The sequence below is a fragment of the Gopherus evgoodei genome, chromosome 9 (genome assembly GCF_007399415.2).
Source record: "Gopherus evgoodei ecotype Sinaloan lineage chromosome 9, rGopEvg1_v1.p, whole genome shotgun sequence".
Classification (NCBI taxonomy): Eukaryota; Metazoa; Chordata; order Testudines; family Testudinidae; genus Gopherus; species Gopherus evgoodei.
In genome coordinates this window covers 16,624,438-16,649,856 of record NC_044330.1, presented here as the reverse complement: position 1 = coordinate 16,649,856, position 25,419 = coordinate 16,624,438, and the positions used below count along the sequence as shown (strand labels likewise).

At 45.9% G+C, this 25,419-nt stretch overlaps 1 protein-coding gene across 2 annotated transcripts; it reads right to left on the bottom strand.

Moving 5' to 3' along the window:
- Positions 1-2,440: 2,440 nt before the first annotated feature.
- On the bottom strand, positions 2,441-25,259 carry SLC2A2 (solute carrier family 2 member 2). 2 transcript variants are annotated; one of them, XM_030575298.1, is made up of 12 exons: positions 25,227-25,241; positions 21,194-21,289; positions 18,880-18,961; positions 18,738-18,843; positions 16,794-16,918; positions 15,755-15,870; positions 13,836-13,998; positions 12,476-12,663; positions 10,832-10,936; positions 7,582-7,683; positions 2,874-3,077; positions 2,441-2,644 (listed from the first exon to the last, which is right to left on the bottom strand). In XM_030575298.1, exons 1-12 carry the CDS (start codon positions 25,239-25,241, stop codon positions 2,441-2,443), a joined length of 1,506 nt encoding a protein of 501 aa, XP_030431158.1. The 2 variants fall into 2 exon arrangements, with proteins under 2 accessions (XP_030431158.1, XP_030431157.1); XM_030575297.1 differs by having other exon boundaries at positions 18,738-18,961; positions 25,227-25,259.
- Positions 25,260-25,419: the final 160 nt, after the last annotated feature.

Sequence of the window (25,419 nt, the reverse complement as noted above, 5' to 3'; positions counted from 1 at the left end):
CACAAGCCTAATTTCTTTTGCATTCACAATATGTATTTTAATATTTAACTTACTGTGATATATACTGTATAAAACTCTTGACTGGCAATCTCTGATACCTATCTCCTGTCAGATCTGTACCATTTTACTTGTGAACAAGTGTTTTCAGGTCTGACCTCCTATTCTGTAGTATCACAGTTGGCACTGCTGGTTTTCACGTGATCTTGTATGCACTGTTTCAGCTGCTGTTTACCTGTTATCAGTGTATCACATGACTGTCATTGGTCAAATTCCTTTGCAGTATAACTGCAGCCAAGATAACGGAATTACACCAGGAATGAATTTAGCCGATTGTGTTAATCTCATTACCTGAATATATGCCACGGAGCCAAATCTGGGTCCCATTGAAGTCAGTGACCAAACTCCTGTCTTAAATGAGTCCAGAATTTGTCTCGAAGCCTTAACACCAAAGGAGTAAAAGTTGGAGAGGAAAGAAATATAGGCCAGATCCTCTGTCCATGTAAGTGGGTATAGCTCACTGACATACCCATTGACATGAGCTGAGGATCTGACCCCTGACCCTCTATTCGCTGATGTTTTTCTGTCCATTTGATCCACTGTACATATATATTATTATAATGGCATCAGCTAAAGTCATTCTAATTAAGTTTTATTATCATTATTGATTCAAGTTTGCCTTGTGCTTCATATATAAATAAATAATAGCTCCCTATAGCAAAAACCTTGAACCTAAGGCATTCACAGGCCCAGCACCAGATTAAGGTATAGGCAAACTGGGGACATGCCTAGGACCCAAATGTATCTGGGGATGGGGGGCTCCCAGTCCCAAACAAACAGCTGTTCAGTATACTCACCGCAGTTGGGCTGGCCTTGCTATGGATCCATCAGGACCGGCTGTCCAGCCTGCTGCTGTGCAAGGTGCTGCTCACCAGGACGGGAATTGCAACACCACTCATTCAAATTTGGCCCAACTGCCTCTTTGGCATGGTGGGTAACATCACGAGTGGCAGCAGGATGAACAGCTAGACTGGCAGAGCCACAGCATGATCAGCCTGGCATTCAATAAGTGTATTGTACGCCTGTTTGTTGTTATTCATGAGGATGCTTGAAAGTGTATTTTCCCCAAGGACTGACTGATGGCTTAATCCAGCCCTGAAGCTGCCACAGTGAAAGAACCTCGAAAGAAGAGAATAGATATTTCTGAGATTTCCAAAGTTAAAAAAAAAAAAAGCATATGTCCGGGACTTTAAAAATCCTCTGTGGTCACCTTTGACTGAGTGAGTCTGCTATAAATGTGTCCTTAGCAGAGACCATCCCCTAGGCAGAGCCTCAGCTAGTGTAAGTCACAGAGTTCTGATGAAGTCAACAGGAAGCCATTTTAAATTAATGGTGCTAGGCCAATTTAATCTGGCCCCTGGTGGTTATTTGTTGTTTGGTTTACAGTAGTGTTTTAAGGTCCAATGGAGCTCACAACCCCACTGTGCTAGGCGCTATGCAAACACATAGTAAGAAACAAACAGTCCCTGCCCCACAGAACGTATAGTATTAGACAGACACAGGTTGGGAGGGAAAACAGAAGGGAGGTGGAAAGACTTACCTAGGATCTCACAGAGAGGCTGTGCCAGAGCTGGGCATAGAATCCAGGTCTTCTGACTCCTAATTCAGTGCCCTCTCCCCTAGACTACAATACCACCTTTCAGGTTGTGGCAGTAAATATGATAAAACAAAGGACCACAATGGAAAGAGAAATTAGATATTTTTTCCCAAAATATCAATACCATGGCCAGCATTTATAAGACATTCCTCAGGTGTGTTACTGGTTTGAAAAATCCTTATGGGCCCAGCCAGAATGTGTGTAACTATTAAATACCAAATAAAACGAGCTGGGTTTAATACTAACACATTGTAATGGAAATACTGCTACACCACTCTAGGATCAGGTGGCAAATTCACTCACTTTTTTATATTTATCTCCTTCAGCTAGTTATGGCTTTATATTAACAACTACAGTAGCATTTGGTTTTCTCAGGGTGAAACCATCCATAAGAATAAATTATCGCACAGCGTCTCTTTTCTTTCTGCGTTATGCTCTTTGTCAGTCTATACCAGTCTCCAGCCAATGAAGATTGTTGCTGTACTGAATCAATTCAGTCCCCCATGGAAGCTTATCTGTATCTATTCCTTCCATTCTTTCCTGTGTCTTTTTAGGATAACACCAAGATACACCAAGCCCTTAGAATATAATGTCAGGTTAGTCTCAGGGCCAGGGGTGATAAGCTACATACACTACCAGGCATATCAGTCAGAAGCATGATACTGATTTGACCTACTGGTTTTTGAGCTGCAGTGTTTTTATAAAATCATGCTTTTGTCTAAGGTTCTTTCAGATGCATTTAAAAATACGGTTTTTAATCTCCTCCTGAAACACATTTTGCAGTTCTTATGCCTCCTCGCTGCCTCGCAAATCCTCCAGTTCAGTAGCAGCTTTGTGTCCTTTTATGGCTGAGCGCCTCTTGCGACGGAAGGCTGCTGAAATCTCTTCAAAAGACTTTCCTTTTGTTTCTGGTACTTTAAAGTGTGCAAATAAAATGAAGCCTAAGAGCAGAACGGCGAAGATCGTGAACACGTAAGGGCCACACAGATCCTGTAATGGGAAAAGTGAAACAACAGTGACGAATTAATAACAACCCATGGTTTGCTTAGCATTTGTATGGCAAATGTTAAGCTTTTCAAAGCAATCTAGAGAGATTTAGACACGCATCTTCCATTCATTTTAATGGAAGGTATGTGTGTTCACCCCCCTGCTCTGCTTTGGAAACCTCAACCATTCAAAGGGTGTCAGTTATGTGCAAGATTTTAGGAACTTTTCTTACTGCAATATACTGGAAACACATTCCAATGATGAAGTTGCAGGTCCAGTTGCAGAATCCAGCTATGGCTATGGCGGCAGGGCGGGGCCCTTGACTGAACAGTTCAGCAACAATAAACCAGGGGATTGGTCCAGGCCCAACTTCAAAGAAAATTACGAAGAGAAAAATTGCGACCATGCTCACGTAGCTCATCCAAGCAAAAGTGCCCTATAAATAGAAGTAAGTAAAAGTGAATTCACAACATGAGTGATTAGGTTTCCAATACAGTCATCTTTCATTACCATTAATATCTTGAATTATTGTGCTGCTGCAGAAGTTTCTTTCAGTTCAAACAAGCTGGGTAAAAGCAACAGACATGAGGAATTAAACTTGTAACGGATTAAAGGCAGCAGTCCATTTACTCATCTGTTACACTGGGATGAATCCAAAGTAGCTGCATTAACATGAGCTGAATTACTCTGGGTTCACACTAGTGAGAAGAAGAGCCTGTAGACTGCTTAGATCCACATCCACTGACCCAAATGCAATTATATCCCTATGCATCACCTCTGGATACGATCCACTGAACCAGATCCTTAGTTGGTGTAAATCATCATAGCTCCAGTGAAGCCAATGGAGTGATGCCAGTTTTCACCAAATAAGGCTTTGGACTATAATGAATCTGAGTCACAGGGAATCTGTCTACACTACAAATCAGGGATGTGTAATTGCAGCCCATGTAGACATACCCAAGGTAGATTTAATCCATCTAGTTTGGGTACCAGAACAGAGAAGCCATGGCAGCATTCAGCATGGGCCAGCCACCTGAGTACTTACCCAGAGTCCCAGATGGGCTTGTTTAGCCCACACTGAAGCCCATGCGGCTATAGCGGCACTATATTGGTACCCAAGCTAGCTCGGGTAAATCTACATGCGCTGCAATCAGAGGTCTGCAGCAGCACATATCCTAAGCAGGTGAAACATATATTGATGATAGTTGCACTATGCACCCCTGGCAGCAGCATGTAGTGTACGTGTAGCTATACACCACAATGAAAAGCAAGGTACATCCCTAGTGCGGGGTATAGCTACATGTGTCACTGAAAGGCTCCGGCAAAGGGTCAGAAGCAGGGAAAGATTCCAACAAGGGGAAAGGCTCTGGTTGACTTATTTCTCCTCCGTGGGGAAAGGCAGTGGGGCACTACACTGCTAAAAATAGCTGGGTAAAGGAGGAGGCACAGCTTGGGCAACAAGAGAATGGGGATGGTGTGTGCTTGTGTTACGCCGACAGACCCTGGTCGTCAGCGGACGGGATCAAACTAGGGACCTCTGGAGCTTACTGCATGAGCCTCCAGCGCACGAACTAAAAGCCGACTGGCTCTTAGCTGAGCCCATGTCCAGACTAACCCGCGGCATCGGCGGGTTAAAATCGATTGCTCGGGGATCGATATATCGCGTCTTGTCTGGACGCGATGTATCGATCCCCGAGCGCGCTTATATCGATTCCGGAACTCCATCAACCCCAACGGAGTTCCGGAATCGACACGGGGAGCCGCGGACATCGATGCCGCGCCGTCTGGACGGGTGAGTACCTCGATTTTAGAAATTCGACTTCAGCTACGTTATTCACGTAGCTGAAGTTGCGTATCTAAAATCGATTTTAATACCCTAGTCTGGACGTGGCCTAAGGCTGTAGAGCAGCCTCATTTTAACTCTCTCTCTCCAAGTGGTCTCAGTGCCACTAGATGGGAGAGAACACCACACCCAGAAGGTGTGTGGGTTACACTTGCATACATGCCCACACCCTCCAGCCATGTCTTTACTCTACTTGCCTAAGCTGTGTCTCACTAGCTACACTGCTATTTATACCCCGCTAGGTGCTGTGTAGATGCACCCATTGAGTGGCCAGAGAGAGGAGAGTAGCAGAGGAAGCAACTACCCGGAGAGTGTAAGAGGATGTTTATTAAAGAAAACCACCCCAGGGCCGCCCAGAGGATATAGAGAGCCTGGGGTCTTTGGTGGCAGTGGGCCTCCGCTTTGGTGGTAATTCAGCAGTGGGGGGTCCTTCCGCTCCGGCACCCGCCACCAAAGTGTCCCCAAGACCCACGGTGGGAGCCCCCCGCCGCCAAATTACCGCCGAAGACCCGGCACTTCAGCGGCGGGTCCAGCTTCTGCGTTAATTCATCAGCGGGAGGTCCTTCCGCCCCGGAGCAGAAGGACCCCCCACCGCCAAAGACCTGGAGTGGGAGAAGCTCTGGGGGCCCAGGCCCTGCGAGAGTTTTCTGGGGCCTATGGAGCGAGTGAAGGACCCCGCTCCGGGGGTTCCAAAAAACTCTCGTGGGGGCCCCTGTGGGGCCTGGGGCAAATTGCCCCACTTGCCCCCGCCTCTGGGCAGCCCTGAACCACCTCCTACTTTACATTACATTTTCTTTACATGTAATTTACACCAATATTTTAGATCTCTTACCCTCAGATTCTGTTAGGTTCAGAGGGTTAAATCCTGACCCTATGGGTATTAGTGGGAATTTTGCCATTGATTTCAGTCGGGCAAGTATTTTACCCCCTTACATTTACACATTGACAGGTAACATTCAGAGCCTTATGCATCATCTATATACTTGGCTTGGTGGATTTACTCTAGTTTAACTGAAGGTCGAATTTGATTCCAGATTCTAAAGTACAAAGTCGCAAAGACACATATTTGATTAATTATATTGGGACAAATTCTGCCCTCTAGTGGGTACCAAATTCTACTCTTATTAGTGAGGAAAGAATTTCAAATGGTTCAGAAGATCCACCATCAAAATGTACCTTCCCCTCTGAATCCCGCCGGAAAATGTATTCTGATGTTATAGCCTGTTCCTAATTCCAAACAAAGGTTCCCACCTCAAGACTCAAAACTGCAAGTATAGGAACTAGAGACAGGCCAGAACCACAGTGCTTAGATTCACTTCTAGAACAGGGCTTCTACAAAGCATGAAGGTATACAGGTCTGTGGTTGTGGCTGGGACTTATAATAAGAACATAGGAATTGTCATATTGGAGCAGATCATTGACTTTGCCAGTCTGATAGCCTGAGTCCAGCAGAGGCTAGTGCCTGATGATTTAGAGCAGACCTGCACAACATGTTGCCCGCACCCCGCGACGGGGAATCAAAGGGCTCTGGGCTGCCCGCAGCCACGAAGGGCCCAGAGCCCTTTAAATCTCAGCCACAGCCAGGATTCAAAAGGCTCTGGGTTCCCCGCAGCAGCGGGTAGCCCAGAGCCCTTTAAATCTCAGCCACGACCAGGATTCAAAAGGCTCTGAGCTGCCTGCAGCCACGGGGAGCCCTGAGCCCTTTAAATCTCAGCTGCGGCCGGGATTCATAGGGCTCTGGGTTGCCCGTAGCAGCGGGGAGCCCAGAGCCCTTTAAATCTCAGCCCAGGCCGGGATTCAAAAGGCTCTGAGCTGCCCGCAGTGGCGGAGAGCCCAGAGCTCTTTAAATCTCAGCCGCGGTGGGGAATCAAAGGGCTCTGGGCTGCCAGCAGCGGCGGGGATCCCAGAGCCCTTTTAATCCCAGCAGCAGTTGGGATTCAAAGGGCTCTGGGCTGCCCACAGAGATTCCTGGCCACGGCTGAGATTTAAAGGGCTCAGGGCTCCCCGCCACCATGGGCAGCCCAGAGCCCTTTGAATCCCGGCGGCAGCTGAGATTTAAAGGGCTCTAGGCTCCCCGCTGCTGCAGGCAGCCCAGAGCCCTTTGAATCCCGGCTCGCGGCTCCAGTGGATGGGCTGGGGCTGGGATTTAAAGGGTTTGGGCTCCCCTCAGTGGCAGGAGCTCTGGTCCCTTTAAATCCCTGCCCCAGCCCCACAAAGCTCTGGTTTCCCCCAGCCGCCGGAGCCCCGGGCCCTTTAATTTGCCCCTGACAGCTCCCAGCCACCTCTTCAGCTGGGAGCCCCTGCTTGATTTAAAATCAAGTATCACCTCCCCACTTCCAACCTTCCTTTTTGGCCCACAGCCGTTTTGGTGGGGAGGCGCTAGGGAAGGAGGGTTTGTTTCTGCAGGGCTGGGCGGTGCTGGGGCAGGGTGTTTCTGTGGGCCAGGAGGTCCTGGTGGTGGGGTGGGGTATTTCCGCGGGATTGGGGGGAGATGTTTCCGCGGGGCAGGGGGGTTTCAGCCCTCAGCTGTTTTCTTTGGAGTAATGTGGCCCTCGCCGCTTTATGAGTTGTGCAGGCCTGATTTAGAGGAAAGTGAAAACACAGGCTAACTGAGTATTGCCTGGCGTAGTGAACAATTCCTTCCTAACACCTGTAGTGATCAGCTTATGCTCTGAAGTATGAGATTTTATTATACCTGCCATTGTGTGCATAACTATCAATGTTATGAAATGTCTTGAAATTAGCCAATGATTGTCCTACATGGAAAGTTCTAAAATGCACTCTCTGAAGGATTGATGGTAGCAGTTCCAACATTCTCAAAGCTGTATGGGCTTAGCAAAGCAGCATCAGAGTTTACTTATGTTGTGTGACATCATCTCACAAGGCAAGGTGTAACATGTGTGTGTGACCTGGGAGTTCACATGATTTGGATGATGCTTATGAAATTGTGCGTGAGGGCGGATTATTTTCTGATCTCTGTATCTGAAATAAACTTGCAACACACTCAGTGTTAAACAGAGTCATTGGCAATATGTTTGTATGAAAATGGACAATAAAACAAATCATGGAGTGAAACCAGGATTAAAAAAAACCTCACCAGGAGTACAAGTCCAACTGTCATGGCTACGGCACTTGCCAGCATACCAATCAAACCAGCAATAAACAGGGACCGTCTCCCTGTTCTCTCCACAAGGAAGACCTGTAGAAATTTATTAAGTATGTTAGGCTTTATCAATCCTACAGTCTTCAATTAGTAACACATATATAAAACTTACATCAAGTCCCCTTCCAGGAATTGGTCCTCATAGATTATAACAGCCTACTACTGCTGTCAGCTAATGGTTTTGCTCTTTTAATTCATGTAGCAGAGCTTTGCACTTAGGTACTGAATGAAGATCCTTAATTTACACTATGATGATATCTGCTGGTGGGGATTGTTAACCAGCTACTGCACATAGCAACATAACGAAGGACAATGCAGATCCATTGATATGCTGAACTCATGCATTCCAAAGACTGAAGGTCATTCCAATGATTTCTCACACAGGTTATTTTCTATAGAGTCCAGCCTTCCAATCTGAAGAAAAAAACAATCAAGACCTTTCTTATTCTCGTGATTGTCTTCCAAAAGTAAAGTGATTCATCACAGAATTTTTGTATTTAGAGACAGAGGCTTTGTCCATATTGGAGTAGATTTTAGTCCCTGGTGCAACCCCCTAGTATAGATGTAGTTCATTAGTTTAAATTGTGGCTGGCACAAATGCAGCTTTTCTTGGTTTCAATTAGGATTTTTCTCTGGTGAAGGTACCCCAGTGATCCTTTACATTTACGAGCCCATTGAGATAAGTGGAGGAAGCTTGCACCTGTCTGGGGGATATTTTACTAGTCTGACTTTGTCTACATTGGGGCTTTTAATCCACCTGGATACACTGCATCAGGGCAAGTTTCAAACTGGGATAATATGCACCAGACAAGTCATGGCTTACGCTAATGTACCAGGTCTATTCTAGAGTTTGCACAAGTGCAGCTGTATCAGGGTATGTCTACACTTAAAACACTACAGCGTCGCAGTTGCATCGTGGCACCTGTGTCACTGTAGTGCTTCAGTGTAGACACTACCTATGCAGACAGTAGTGATTCTCTTGTCGGCATTAGCGATCCATGTCCTCAACCTTCTGTCAACCTAGCGCAGTCTGCAGCAGGGGTTAGTTTGGTATTGCTAAGTGTAGTGAACTTCGCATGCCTGAGATACACAGCTATAGTAATGTATATTCCTAGTGTGAACCAGGCCTCCGTCTACCTACTTATTCCTGAAGGACATCTCAGGACTTGCTCCATCCATGAGTCCCAAGCTGACCTCTCTTCCCAGTGGCCAGGAACACTCCTTGCCTCCTACACGGCACTAAGTAGTGGTCACCCTGAGATAAGACATGATCATCTATTTTCCTAGAAGTTAAATGGAGCTTTTAGTTCAAGCAGTTTATCTCACTGGTTTGCAGAGTGCAAGTTCTGATTGCTATCTCTGCTCCCTTTGTCAAGGTCCAACACAGTGCAAATGGTTCGGGAAAACAGACGGTTGGTCTGTAATTGATTGACAAATTTTAGGTAATAGTTAAATACTCATGGTCAAAGAACTGAAGAGCAAATGTCACCAGGCAGCAAACTAAACATGCCTGTAACTGATATGCAATGGCAGTAGAACATACAAAGGGCTGTCACGGGAACTCATTTTAACTCCCTCATTTCACAATAAATGACACAAACCACCTTCTTATAGGGAATGCTGGTGTTTCTTAATGAAATCATTTTTGTCCAGGGACACTGGGGCAGCTTACAGGCTTGGTGATGGTAGGCTACACAGTCTTATGACTGTAGATTGATAGTTCACATCCACTCCTGGTTGTTAGTGGGTGAAAGTCATCTCACCATCAGAAGGCTATTTGGAGGCCTAAGGAAAATGATTTGGCTTTCTGTATCCAGTGCCTGTTGTTTAAGTGTCCCCATGAAAAGAACCTCAATTGGTTACTAACTTTAATTTTGTTGGCATTCTAGGCAGAAAGACTATTGATCAAATGGGCCATGAAGTTTGAACTATCCTCCTGGACACACAGACCATCATCTAGATATTACCAGGATGGATGCTATATAAATACAATAGATAATATCAGAGAGACGACAGAGGTTGAGGCACACTGGCAAGGCAATAATGAAAAACATTCACCAGTGTTCCCCATGCTGTAGCTGTTCTATAGACAAGACTATAAGCAATAGGACTTCAGTCTCCAGGACTCAGTTTAACAACTGACACACGTTTTGTTTTTGCAGAAAACACAAACCAGTTGAGGTTCATGATTTGTACAGAATCAGGCAGTTTTCATTCTCAGTACCTTTGACAGTTTGCTACACGCTGGGACTTGGCCTTGCAATCATTACTCATGCAAGTAAGGATTTTTCCTGTGAGTAAGGTTTGCATAGAGTTACCATACATCCTGATTATCCCGGACATGTGCGGATTTTTGGGTTTTAAATAGGACTTTGTAAAAATCTAAAAAGGTCTGGGATTTCCCTCCCAATGCAGAGCGTGGTACGGTTAACAGAGCTGCCGGGCCAGACTGAGCTGCTCGTATCGGGGCCTCCAGCAGCCAGATCCCCTCCCCTGCTCCCCCCTTGCCCTCAGTCTCAGCGCGCCGCGCTGGCAGCACACTAGGGGGACGAGGCTGTGTGCTCCATGGGGGAGCGCAGCAGCATGTCTGGTTCCATGTGGAGCCGGATACGCTGGTCTGAGTGGCATGGTAAAGGGGCTGGGGAGTTGGAAAAGGGGCAGGAAGTTCCAGGAGGCAGTCAGGGGACAGGGAGTTGGGGGGTTGGATGGGCCGGAGGTTCTGGGAGAGCCTGTCAGGGGGCAAGGGTGTGGATAAGAGTCAGGAGAAAGATAGGGGGTGCGGTCCTAGGGGGGCAGTTACGGTGGGGGGGGTCTCAAGAGGGGGCATTCAGGGGCAAGGAGAAGGGAGGCTTCGATAGGGGGTGGGGTCCTGGGGGGCAGTTAGGGGCAGGGGTCCCGGAGGAGGCAATCAGAGGACAAAAAGCGGGGGGGTTGGATGTGTTGGCGGTTCTGTGGGGGGCAGACAGGGGGCGGGAAGTGCGAGGGAGTGGATAGGGGGTGGGGCTACCTCTCCTTCCCCCCCAAGATTGTCCTCTTTTTTGAAAGTTCAAATATGGTAACCCTATGTTTGCAGGATCAGCTCTTTGTGACTTTCCTGGCTCCACAACTCCCTCAAGCACCATAATTAAATCTTTAATCTTTTTACTTGGCTGTCAATCTATCTAATGCAGAGGTATTTACTTACGGAGATAATGGTGAAGATAGTGTTCACGACACCAACACCAATGGTTGCATAGACTGGTTGATCAACTCCCGCTCTTACAAAAATGTTTGTAGAGTAGTAAAAGATCTATTGAAACAAATTAGGATGAAAGGTTATATCCCACTGCGGGTGGAATTTTCTGTCTTAGAGGGAAGATTTTCATTTTCTTGGCTGAGATTTGAAGCAATTTAATTATGATTTGTTTTTCAACTATTTTTAACAGTTTGTTTTAATAATTAAGGTTAGAAATTTCAAAGGAGCCTAAAGGAGTTAGAAATCCTACTGAATTTCCCATCTTAAATCACTGAATATATACATTTTTAAAAAAGCCCAACCCAAACTTGTTTTTCCTCCATATAATTCTGGGTTTTCTCTTGAAAGCCAATTCGCCAGAATGGCAGGCTTCTTCTGCATGCTAGACAAACCTCTTAATATGGCTGATTTTTTTAAATTAATTTTTAATACACTTTTCTTCATTAGAATAATTTAAATGTTTTCCTTTCTCTCCATAGAGAAGGTGAATCCTTTCTCAATGATGTAGACATAGAAGGAAAAATGGGTAGGTTGCCTACTCCATCTCCTCTGCCAGTGCAGAATTTCCCCTTACAGTGTATTGTAGGAAGAGAGGAAGAATGGTGCAGTAATTAGAGCACTAGTCTGGTCTTTGGGAGACCCAAGTTCACTTTCTTCTCTGCCACAGATTTCCTGTGTGATCCTGGGCAAGTTACTTAGAGTTTGTCTACATTGCAACTGGGAGCCTCCCAACCCCGGTAGAGATTATGGCAGGAAGGGACCACTAGATCATCTAGTCTGACTTCCTATATAACACAGGCCACCAGCACCTCCCAGCATCTGTACACTAAACCCAACAACTGAAATGAGACCAAAGTACTGCAACTCACAGGAGACTAGACTGTCACAGTCAGAGAATAGGAGGGACCGAAGTGCTCCAGTGCCTGGGGCCCCAGCAATGGCAGGGAAATGAATCAGTGAGAGCTATCATGCTACAAATAGCAATGTGGCCATTGTGACTCTGGTGGAGACTTGGGCTAGCCAGCAGAGCTCAGACCTGGGGGTTCAGGTATTTGCCATCCGAGCTGCAATGTCCCCTCAAGCAGAAATAGTATGAGTCTGTCTACATAGGCTGGGAGGCTTGCTCCCAGCTGCAGTGTAGACATACCCTTAGTCTTTCAGTGCCACAGTTCCCCAGCTGTAAAATGGGGATAACTACACTGCCCAGGGTGTGTTGTTAGTCTAAGGGATAAGTACATTAAAGACTGTGAGGTGCTCGGATACCACGTTGAGTGGGGCCATGTTAGTACCTAACATATCTCTGGAGATATTTAAGAGTAGGTTAGATAAATGTCTATCAGGGATGATCTAGACAGTATTTGGTCTTGCCATGAGGGCAGGGGACTGGACTTGATAACCTCTCGAGGTCCCTTCCAGTCCTAGAGTCTATGAATCTATGAATATATTGTGCCATCTGATTTTCAGGAGAACAGCCTCATATAGGCACACATTTGATTCAATGATGATTTCTTCTGCAAATACTGAAGGACCACTATGGCCTTAGATTTTCCTTACAATACAATTAGTATCAATTCTTTTAGAGGACAAACTCACTGCATTGATTCCTGAAAACTGCTGAGATATTTGAACCATCAGTGCCACAATGACTGGCTGCCTGTAACTGGAAGAGCTGAAAAGCTTCCTGATGGAGACTTTCTTTTCACTGGCAGCTTCTTGTTTCTCCTTTTCCATCTCGGTGATCTCTTTCGTGGGGTCGCAGTCTCCTCTGAGCCTTTTTAAGCCTCAGGGGAAAAAGAACATGCTTTTATCTCAACGGAAATATCAAAGGACTGGGAGTTCATTAACAACCAACTCATTCAAATCAATATCAGGGTAAGGACAGATCAAAACAAGAATTAACAATACCGTGTACATGAGCTGTTCCCAAACTATGGTCTGTGGTCAACTGTTGGTCTACAAAGCACCTCTGAAATACTCAAAGGCTACACAAGTCTTGAACCTCCTCTCTGTTTCCATTTGTTTCCTAATGTGGACTGTTCTTGTTTCTTGTAGAAACAGCTGGAAACAGAGAGGAGGAGCCAGTCACGCTGAATAAAAGCAATTGCTATAGTTGCCACACATATGTTGTGCAATTGCAGGTGGCACTGGAAGAGGAGGAGAAGTGTCCGTGAGATGCAGTTCCACTGAAAGTGGCTGATGATGTACCAGTGGCATGTTTGTCTGTTGGAAAATGCTGATTCATCAAACTGAAAATATTCATAGCCAGAATAGGTCTATTACAACAAAATTTTGTTACAAAAATAACAATGAAATGAAGCGATTCAATAACATTTTGATTCTTTGTTTCAAAACAACTTTCTGTTTAGAAATTTACTCATATTATAAGTTATAACTGTAGATTTTTCTTGAAATACTGAAATATGGACAGCTGGCCTACTCTGAAGTCCATGGAAGTCAATGAAAAGACTCACATTGACTCCATGTGCTTTGGATCAAGTCCAGAACAAAAAAATTAAAGAAGTTAAAGTTAAAATGTTTCATCAGTTGACTTGAAAGGATTATTTTTGGAAAATTTCACATTGTGGGAAATATTTGAAATTCTTTATTTTCATGCCAATTCAGCATGTAAATTAATTTCAGAATGGTGGGATTTTCCCCAAACCTGAAATTTGGTTCCCACACAGCTCTGGACTCCATTAAGATATGTTCTGCTTTATGCAAATTTTGACAAACCGCAGCTTAGTAGATAAATAATAACATGATGGGGTGTGCATTTTTCAGTGAAGAGACACACAAATAGGTATCTATGGCTCTCAGTCCAGCAAGGTTCATACATGGAATGGAGCAAAGACCCACAGCTGTGCAAATGAGTTATCACCCAGGCACTGCTCCAAGCAACCACAGTGTTTTATTTTATGTATGATTTAAAAACAAAACAGAATTAGTTTCTTACTTTTTTTAGCTTCCTCCACCTTTCCTAGTTTAATGTAAAGATACCGAGGGCTTTCTGGACACAATAAGAGCAGGAAAAACTGAAGAAGAGCAGCAGCACCAGATAGACCAAGAAGCAGAGGCCACATGTCATCATTGCCGAGCAGAAAGTCTAGTCCAAGGACCTGAAATTATGGTGCTGTGTTAAATATAACAGATGAAATTAGGATGTAGAAGCTGAAATTCTAGACTAATATTGCACTTTCAAATAGCTGCTGGGAAGGAAGTTGGAAGCAAATAGGAGCTCCCTATCCCAACAGGTTGGTTCCATAGATTATGGAACATATTTGTAATGGACTAACTAACAAATGGCATGAAGCCTTGGACAGGTCATGTCAGGGCCCTGTTTAGATGATGGACCAAATTGTGGTGCTCTTGGTAATGTCACTGCAAATTTGGAATAACTCCATAGACTTAAGTGAAGTTACTCTATATTTATACCAGCGTAGTTGACAGTACAATTTGGTTTTTTATGTTTAACTACACATGGGTATCTGGCACAGTTAGGAGTGCTTGTACTGTAACACTGTTTTTTGTTGGTAGAGTAGATGGGACAGTATGATTATAGAAGTATCTGACAGCCTAGGGACAATATAATTGATGAAACTGCATAATTCTGCAGCTAAACCATGAATGGAACACCTGCTGAATCAGTGCATGTGGGCAAAATTAAGCCCTAGTGTAAATAACTTAAGAAAAATAGATGTGCAGATGAATTCTTTTCCCCCTCAGACCTTGTTCTCCTGCTTTCTTGTATTTTATAAATGGCATGTTCTTAGGAAAATATATAAGATGAAAAAAATGTTACAGAACAGTCAATTGAACCCAAACCTGCCTACAGAAGTACACATGTGACTCTTATTGCTTCCAGTGGTGACAGCTTATGAACTTTCAAAAGAACAGTTCTGCACATTGAGTGAATTCTTTCTTACGAAGTTCTGCTTTCACCTTTCTTTGCTCTCATCAGAATCATAATGAATAAACAAAAACAACGAGGAGTCCTTGTGGTACCTTAGAGACTAACACATTTATTTGGGCATAAGCTTTTGTCCAATTTTAACGTGCCTGCACCTATGTCTTAAAAAATTCACAAAGGGTAACAGTTCATTATGAATATTCAGACTTCAAAATTTACACTGTGTGATGACTAGTTACCTAAGTCACAGTCACTTACACAACACAGTGTGAATTCTGAGGTTGCAGTGTGCAATTTGAAATGCTCTTCAGAAAATATTCAAGTTTAAATTTGCTCTCTGTGTGTGTTTGGTCTAATAACAGCTCAAATGCTATTGAACAGTGAATACCAAAGGGCTGTAAACACCGTCAAATTGAAATTAGGTTTATTAGGTTTCTAAACCAAATAAATATTGGCAGACATTTTCTTTTCACTGTTTGCCGAGCTCTTCTCACAACCACGACCAAAGAGGGATACAACAAGCTGTTTCCAGAGTGAAATTCTTTGGCTTGTGATATACAGGAGGTCAAAGTAGATAAACATAATAGCCCCTCCTGACCTTAAATTCTATGAATCTTCTGGGCCAGGAGTCATGCCAATTTCCACAGCTGAGGCTGTAGCCCACTGAGTTTACTAATACTGGGTATTACACTCACAGTGTTCAACTTGAATGTCAATGGCAGTGTATGAAGCCCTTCTAGGGAAGGGGGATAATTTGCTGTCAGAAGTGTTTTTCATCTCTTGGGGGTGAGTCATTTTATTAGGAATGATTTAGTATCCAGGAAGGAGGTGCCATAAATCACCCCAAATTTCCCTTCAGCTTGCTAGTGGCATTTTAAGAAGGAGCCTCTGTCAGTATATCATTGATGTAACCCAGCTAGTTTAAAATGACATCACTCAGTGCTTCTGTGCACACTCTTACATACCTGGCTAAGGAGAATACCCGTGACTATAGCAAGCTGGTGCAACGTTCCCAAGGCTCCTCGAAGGGCTGTAGGTGATATCTCACCAACATACATTGGAACAAGTCCTGACGATAGCCCTGAACAAAGTGTACACATGAGTCACTTATTGTAAATGACAGTTCAGCCATCAGCAGAAATAGCTCACCACTGAATGAACTGAGGTTCAATTCTGTGTGATCCTGAGTGCCTCCTGCAGGGTTATGAGTTCCCTCCATGCCCATTGGTTGGAATGGAAGTGAAGAACGCTCAGCACTTGGCAGGAACTGTTCGTGGAAGCCCCAACTCAGAAGGACATTTAAGCAAGTGCTTACATTTAAATAGATACATAAGTGCTATCCAGAAATAAACATTCCTGAATCAGGACCAGAATCAAGTCAGTGTCTATGTCTACATGGCAAATATTTAATAATGGGCTCCTCAATCCATCTGCATACCCCAAGAGATCTCTCCGCAGGCTCATCTCCTCCAAGTCTCTATGTTTTCTCTTAGGAACCTCTCTATTCCTGTCATTCTGCTTCTACACTCTTCTCCCATTTCATGGGAGTGCTAGGGAAAAAACCAAGAAGCACAAAGGACTCCTCCAGATCTTCCACTAAGATGGCCCAAGTATCTTATCTTTCTGGTGAAAAGCTGTGATCCCGAATTATGGCCCTGATTCAGCTAAGCATATGTGCTTAAATGCATCCTTGTTCAGTAAAGTACTTAAGCACATGCTTGTTCAAGTGTTCTGCTGAACTGGGACCTAAATGGTAAGTGATTCCCTAAATGGAAAGAGATCCTCCTCTTCTACTTCATGTGTGTCACCTTCTATTTCCCAAAGTCTTGGCACAAACATAAGATTCCATTTGTGCTGGTTAAAAAAACAAGTCTCCTCTCTCAAAATTTCTTCTTTATGTTTTGCAGCCATTTTGGTGTGCACTAGCTTAGTACAATGGGCTTACCATAGCAGCCCACTAGGAATACACAGACAAGCAAGATTTTAGAACTTGCCTTAACTTACCACAATACAGCCCTGTGATTGCTCTCCCAGCTATAATAAGGATGTGAGATGGGCCAAATTTTGCCAGCCCCATGAGGAGATTTCCAATGATAGAAAGAACATTCACAGCCAGCATGGCTTTCACTCTGCAATTAATTAAGAAGAAAACTACAATGTGATAGTAAAACCAGCACTGAATTCAACTACACTGTAGATATTCTGGAGTTCCGGGAGTGGTCCCATGCTCTTTGCATAGGCCTTATTAATTGTTGTTATACATTTCTGGATATAAATTCAAGTAAGGTCACTATATCTTCCACCTAAAAGTTGTAATTCTTCAACAAAAAATACTTCAAAAACAGACTCCAGTGTGAAACTGCAGAACTGGAATTAATTTGCAAACTGAACACCATCAGATTAGGTCTCAATAAAGACTGAGAGTGGCTGGTCATTACAAAACCTAAGCCTAATTTCCCCAATACTAATTTCTCTCTACTGTTACTCACACCTTCTTGTCCGCTGTCTGAAATGGGCCATTCTCATTACCACTTCAAAAGTTACCTCTCCTCCCTTGGCATCCTACTGTTAAATAAATTGTCTCGTTAGACTTACCTCACACTTGGTAAGGCAACTCCCATCTTTCATGTATTTATACCTGCCCCTGTGTTTTCCACTCCATGCATCTGATGAAGTGGGTTCTAGCCTACAAAAGCTTATGCCCAAATAAATTTGTTAGTCTCTAAGGACTCCTCGTTGTTTTTAATAATAAAAAAAGACCATTCAAATTACCATATGGACCAAAACTGGCCCAATTCTGAGAGCTACTGAGCACTCTGTGTGGCGTGCTGAGCGCTCAGGGAGTTAAAGGCACTGGAGTTTTATATTGATGTAACTGAGAACAGAATCTTGCTTTACATTCTTAATCAATGTCTTGTTCACTGGGAGTACTGCGTGCTTCTGAATGGCATCTGAATGGCCTACTGACGTCTATGGCAGCTGAGGGCAGAAAGCACTGCACACGATCTGAACTCAAAGCCGCAAGCCACCAGCACAAGGGAAGGACTGGCCCATGGTTTTGCCATTTACTTGATTTAATTCTGGATTAACTTCCCTGCTAGTCACATGATTTGCTGTCTGCCAAATTACTTTGCAAGGATGCTGCATGTCTGTTTCCAAATTCCTCTAAATGAAGACGTACGCCCATCTTTTAGGCATTAAAATACAAATTTAGGCAATCTGTCAGTGAGTTAATCAAAGCTAAAGGATAAAGAATAATGTGTGTGCATATTGAAAAATGTGCGGGAGAGGCAGAATCAGAATAACTGAATGGCTAATGAGTTCTAACGTACATCCTGTACAAGTTCTTTTCACATATACTGTAGTCTCTTTTGTTATGGGGGAAAAAAGGCTAGAATTAAAACTTAATAAAGGCTGTTCACCTCTTTATTTTCTGAAATGATAAAAGCTACAGGTAACAATAAAAAATTGATTTAAAATTTAGGATTTTAATAAACCAGATTTTTCCATTTTACAGTTTCAGGGGCCATGTTTTGGAGGGTTCATTATTTTTTTTCAAGCTGGAAAAAGTAACAGAGAACCAATTTCAGGAGAGGTCATCTCCATGTGAAAATTCAAATCTAGGGGCTTAAGGTTTAATCACTGGAAATGAATGGGAAAGGATTTTTGCACAGAGTGCGGTAATACATCTGGAGGCCAAAGTCTAATTTTAGTTCTAGATTAGGCTATCAGTTTGTGGAAAGTCATAAACATCAGCAAAGATACTGGGCCAGATCCTTGACCCTAGGTCTGGCTGCTTTGTACTGTTCTGGCAGCTCATAACCAGTTAAGATGGCTTTCTGACTGCAAGCTGGGGATTCCCTGGGCCATCTTAGCTGGGTCCCACCTCCTTTCCTACTCAGTGTTTTCTGGCCATTTGTCAATTTACAGAGCTAGAGTGTTTCTCACCTGCCTAACTTGTCTCCAACCCATCCAACAGTGAAAGAGGAAATCATTCCACCAATGGCAAAAATGGACACAGACAGGGACCAGTACAGAGTGAGCGTACTCTTGCCTACATCCAGTTCTTCTAGATCTGGAAAGATCATGCTTCCATTCGTGTCTGTGAAATCGATGGCACTTCTGTCAATAGGGGCAATGCCTAGCACACGGCCGTAATGGGCCTCTATTACCTGCAGTGAGAAAGGAAAGTCATGGAGGTTAAGTATATTAACGGCTATTAGCCGGGATGGGGTAAGGAATGATGTCCCTAGTCGCTGTTTGTCAGAGGGTGGAGATGGATGGCAGGAGAGAGATCACTTGATCATTACCTGTTAGGTTTACTACTTCTGGGGTACCTGGCATTGGCCACTGCGGTAGACAGATACTGGGCTGGATGGACCTTTGGTCTGACCCAGTATAGCTGTTCTTATGTTCTTATGAATGCATTAGTTCTTCTGCTTCTAACTCGCTAGGAAGCCTTCATTTCCTAGTCAGGGTTTTTCTACTTTGCAGCCCATAAAACCCAGTGTCACAGGGTAGCAGGTCCCTGTGGGCAGACCAAGCCCAGCGCCCCTCGGACCAGAGAAGGTGAGTGCAATCCAGCTAAATAAAGCGGGCTGGGCTACAGCTGAGCCTACAAAAGCTTGTGTTCTGGGGAGGGAAAGCCACCCTGCAGCAGAGCTAATGCCTGTGGTGGGTCCCAGGAGCAAGGGGCTAGGGCAGCAGTGGGCAAACATTTTGGCCCGAGGGCCACATCTGGGTATGGAAATTGTATGATGGGCTATGAATGCTCATGAAATTGGGGTTGGGGTGTGGAAGGGGATGAGGCTCCGGGGTGGGGCCAGAAATGAGGAGTTCAGGGTGCAGGAGGGGATTCTGTGCAGGGGCAGGGGGAGTAGGGTATGGGTGAAGGCTCCAGCTAGGGGTGTGGGCTCTGGGGTGGGGTTGGGGATGAGGGGTTTGGGGTGAAGAGGGTTGCTCCTGGCTGGGACCGAGCAGTTTGGCGGGCAGGAGGGGGATCAGGGCTGGCTCAGAGGGGTTGGGCGCAGGGTGGGAGGGAGTGGCTCAGTGGTGCAGGCTTCGGGCAGCGCTTACCTCAAGCAGCTCCCGGAAGCAGCGGCATGTCCCCCCTCTGGCTTCTACGTGGAAGTGCGGCCAGGCGGCTCTGCTGCACGCTGCCCCGTCTGCAGGCACCGCCCCTGCAGCTCCCATTGGCCATGCTTCCCAGCCAATGGGAGCTGTGGGGGCAGTGCTTGGGGTGGGGGCAGCATGCAGAGCAGAGCCCCCTGGCTGCCCCTACGCATAGGAGCCAGAGAGGGAACATGCCTCTGCTCCTGGGAGCTGTGTGGAACGGCTCCCAACCCTGCTCCTCAGCTGGAGCACTGGACCAGGGAAAGCTCTAGACAATCCCCAGTTGGAGCTCGAGGGCTGGATTAAAATGGCTGGTGTGCTGGATCCAGCCCACAGGCCGTAGTTTCCCCATCGTGGGCTTGGGGCTCAGAGAAGCAGCCCTGCAGCTGCCATGCCAGAAAGGGAGTTGAGTCAACTGATGCTAGGTGGCTGCCAAGAACTCAAGTGCCAGAGATCCCTGGAAGGGGTGACCATGGGGCTGAGGGCAGAATTAAGACTGTTTTCCGTTTGTCTGATAACCTCTGTTAAAGAAATAACCCCCCTTCCCTGAGCCTCGGAGCGGCAGCACATGCTTTGGAGCTGGGGAGAAGCCCAGTTCAGTGACAACCTGGTTCTGTATACGTTATGGGTGAAATCCTGGCCCTCCTGAAGTCAATGGAAGCGCTGTCATTGACATCAATAGGGTCAAGATTGCAACCTATGAACACAAATGTGCGTTTATACCAGTGTGTGACACTGATGTGACCAGTTTGGGGAAAACATGGCTGTGTTTACACTGAAGCTTTATTTTACGACAGAACCACACGTCATTCATGTTTGCATGTCCACACCTATTAGGCTACCTGACTGTGTTAATTTCAGCGCATGCTGGGAAAATCTGGGCAGTTATCTCATAAAGCCTGGGCAGGGGGCAGATTGCTGGGAGGACACAGGACACAGCTAGAAGGTGATGGGGACATCCAGGGTATGAACTTAGAAACTCACTTGCAGCTGTCTCAGGGATTATTCGGTTACTACAGTCCTATTCTTCAGCAGCTTATTGACCAGTTTTCAGACTCGCATTGTATGCTTTGCTAGCACTTATAGTATCTGACCAACAACTTCAAAACCTTTATACTGTCTCTATGGAAACATTGGTAATGAAAGCAATGCCAAGTTCATCTTAATGACACATGCTTTTGTTAATTTATTGGTTATTATAGATAGATAATAGGATAGCAATAAAACAGGGGTCATAAGTGCTGCTGCAAGTCACGGCCTGTTTTGAAAGGAATCCAATATGCTGTACTTGCCCTTTGAGGAGCGTTGATGACACCAAGACTGTATCCATACTGGAAGAAGCCCAGCACCGCAGTGAAGACAGAGAGAACCAAGGTTCCTGTGAGGTGCTAGGAGAGGATTGTGAAACAGAAAATGGTGTCACTTTTCTATTTCCCAGGCTCTACATTTCTGCCATATAAACCTCGAACACATTGGGATGGATTCTGCTGTCATTGAAGTCAGGGGGGTTGCATGAGTTTAAGTGGCAGCAGAATTTGGCCCATTCTGTCTGCACTGTCCTGGCAGTGCAAAGCAGCATAACAAGCTGGGGGGAGGATTTCTTCAGTGAATGTAAAGCTGTTGCAGTAACTCCTTCATGCCCCCAGTCTCGGTCTCCTGGTGTAAGGACATGTCTAGGAGAAAGGGAGTATGTCCAGTTTCTGGTGATTCCTAGGTGCCAGAATGATCCCATGGGATCTCATAGGCAGCTGGGAGTAGGGAAGAGCAATCCTGAGGCTTCTTCAACTTATGCCAGACTGATTGCCTGCCAGTCCCAGTTTCATAATGCAGCCAGAAAGCCAGTGAAAGGGGTATAAGGGGGGTATGCTGAGAGGAAGGCCTGTGGCCAGCTGTAACAGCTTTTGGAGCTTCCTTCCAGTCAGATGTAGCTTAGAGCAGCCCTGTGGTTGCTCTAAGTTGCACCAGAGAACAAAATGGCCCCAATCTGGCCTCAGGATCAGGGGGATAGAAAGGTGGCCCACCTGCACCACATGTAATTAAGGATTTAGCCTAAAGATTTTATGCCTTTTACCATAATGACTGAATGGCACATTGTATGTAAGGGGAGGTCTCTTGAAAAGAATTAATTAAGGCAAGATCCAGTGAACACTCATCACTCTCATTGACATCAACTATATCATTAAATGCAGTTCATCTCATGATCAAGTCTAAAATATGCTGTCCTAATTCTCGGTGCCTTTCCCCAGATCTCTTCCAGGGCCTGCCTTACAACTCAGAGCAGTGGTTCTTAACCTGTGGTCCGCAGATTATGTCTAAGGGGTCTGCAAAAGACTTTGACTGAACAGAATTCATCTATCCATACAGACAACAGATTTCTACAGGGATATGCACCTCCATTCAACATTTTTCGGAGTTCACAATGGTTGAGAACCACTGACTTAGAGGACACTGATCTGCTGGACAGGCAAGCTCAGACAGCGCGTTGCCTTTCAATCCTATCCCACAACCACACGGAGAAATATGGGTAGTTGGCTGCTCCCCCGGTCCCTCTGTTGGAAGGGAAAGGTGGCCTGATCTGTAAGTCACTCAGTATATGTAGAGGCCTCCAAAGCATGGTGCCCCAAGGAGTCGCTTGTATTGACTGTGTAGACAACTGGCCTGATAGTTATTTCCCATCTTCAGCATGAAATCCCCTAGGAATAGGAGCTGAAGGGTGAGGAAAGAGCTACGGATAAACCTGCCAATAACTGGTTCAGCATGGAAAATAGGGACTCTGCCGACTCTATAGTCACGTCAAAATAGGAGACTGTAAAAACAGTAGTAATAGCCAGGGCCGGCTTTAGGAAGTGTGGGGCTTAATTCGAACATTTTCTGTGGGGCCCCCGCAGAGATGACTGAAAAAAAAAAAAACCTGTAAAAAAAAGCCTTTCATTTCTTAGCAACCGGTTCCCTAAAAGAAGTTCTAATTTAAGGGATGTGCCACAATATCTATTTTTTGTACCAATAGGGTTACCATACGTCCATATTTTCCCAGGAGAAATTTTTAAATTTTAAAAATTCCTCTCGGATGGCGATTTAAGAACCAAAAAGCCTGACATGTCCGGGAAAATACAGATGTATGTTAACCCTACCTAAAGTTCTTTTTTAAAAAGATGGACCTGAACTAGAAATGAGCTCCATAATTCCTGCACATGTGTGGGTCCCTGCCACTCCCTGGGGGTGTGCTAGGGTGACCAGATGTCCTGATTTTATAGGGACATTCCCAATTTTTGGGTCTTTTTCTTATACAGGATCCTATTACCCCCCACCCCCTGTCCTGATTTTTCACACTTGCTGTCTGGTCACCCTAGGGTGTGCACATGTGTGGGTCCCAGCTGCTCCCTGCCCTCCTCATTGAAGCAGGTGTGCAGGGTCACTGCCCTGGGAATTGCAGGGCACCAGTGAACATGAGGCTGGCTGGAGGTAGGGCAGGGTCTGACTAGAGGTAGGATCTGGCTGCAGGCAGGGCAAGGGGTGCAGGGCTGGCTGGAGACAAGGGTGTGTGGGGTGGGCTGGCTGGCTTCAGGCAGGGCCACAGGATGGGTGCGGCAGGGGTTGGCAAAGCTGAAGACAGAGGAGTGTGGGACTGGCTGGCTTCAGGTGGGGAGGGGGGCGGCAGGAGTTGGCTGGAGACAGGGCAGGGGTGCGGGGCTGGTGCGGGCAAGGCAGGGCAGGGGGTGCGGCAGGGGCTGGCTGGAGACGGGCTAACTGTGGGCAGGGGGTGCAGCAGGGGCTGGCTGCAGGCAGGGTGTGCGGGCACAGGGGGTACAGACCACCCTGTATGGTGAGTGCCCCCTCTTCCTCCTCCCTCTCCCACCAGGGTAGCAGCAGTAGCCCAGGGCTTCCCTGCTTCCACCGCCCCTGCCCTGGAAGTAGCCGAGGGAGTCCTAGGGAAGAGGCGGGGCTCTGGCAGCTATTTAAAGGACTGGGGCGGCAAAGGCAGCTGGAGACCCGGCCCTTTAAATAGCCAGGGAGCCCCCCACTACCCCAGGGCTCTGGGGGCTATTTAAAGGGCCTGGGGCTCCCCTGCTTCTACTGCTCCGGGCCTTTAAATAGCCAAGGGAGCCCTGGGGAAGCAGCGGGGCTCCAGCGGCTATTTAAAGGGCCAGGGCGATAGAAGCAGTGGGAGCCCTGGACTTTTTAAATAACCCCCAGAGCCCCGCAGCCCTACCCCAGGGCTCCAGCAATGCGGCTCTGGTGGCAATTTAAAGGGCCTAGGGCTCCAGCCCCTGCTGGGAGCCCCAGGCCCTTTAAATTGCCCCCCTGGGGAAGCCAGGCTACCCCAGTACGGCATACTGGCTCTTGCCAGTATGCCATACCAGGGCTTGGGCGCGGGGCCCTCTTAAGGGCAGGGCCCGATTCAGGGGAATTGGGTGAATTCGCCTAAAGCCGGCCCTGGTATAGCGATCCCTGGAGACAACGTTTGCTGGCTATGGCAGGACATGGGCAGGGAGATCTGCACATCCAGGGGGGTTGCAAGGAGGAAAAGTCTTGTTGCTTCCCCTGCAAATCAAATTCCTTAGTCTGGCCTGATCCTGCTGCCATTGAGGTCAGTGGAAAAATTCCCTCCTGACATACACACTATTATGCTGAGCACCCTCAACACCACTGAAATCAGTGAGTGCTGAGGACATGCCACATCATGCAGGATTGAGTGCTAGAAGAGGTAGTTCTTGGTGGAGATCCCATGAGCTAGTGAGTGCCTCTTGGGAGGTGCTGAGCTCCCTCGATGCCTGTTAACTCCTTTGGGAGTTGAAGGCAGACAGTATCTTTGAGAGGATTCTCCCTGCATTGCAAGGCTAGGCCCTACAAGCAGAACTGCATATTGTGGGGCAAAAAGCAATTGGGATTTTCATTCTGCTCCCCAGTGTGAACAGAGACTGGCCACAAACAGACTCTTACTAAACAGATTCCTCTGCACACCTAAAGAAATACTCCTAAGGAGCAGTAATTCAAGTGCCTCTTTCATAAGTTTAAGATTTCGTATATAAAGTTTTAAAAAGCATACCTTCAATATGATGGGCTCAGTTCCTCAGTCTTTATTCAAACTTAAATCCTACTGAAGTCAGCTGCAGCATCAATTATGCAAAAATTGACCCAAAAAGGCACATTTTAGCAAAACATTTGGTTAACAGAAATGATCCTTTAAAAAAATACTAAGCAGGTCCCAAACTTGGACGGTTTCTTGCTATGAGCAATCAATAGCTCCCCAACTATTTGGTATGCATTCCCCATTAAGCAGCCTGACACTGGCACTTCAGTAAAATAGCACTGAGTCAGTTTTACCTTTTCTTCTTGCATTTTACTAGTCTTCTCCATTCTGTTGGTCTTGCAGAGGATTGTCTGGGTGCAGTCCTTTCCCAAGCCTTGAGACTCTTCCAGACACTGGGAGAGTACTTATATCTCAGGTGTAGGAGGAGGGGCAGTTGAAAGGAGACACAGAGGGGAGGGTTGGGGGAAATGACTTGCAGTCAGGAAG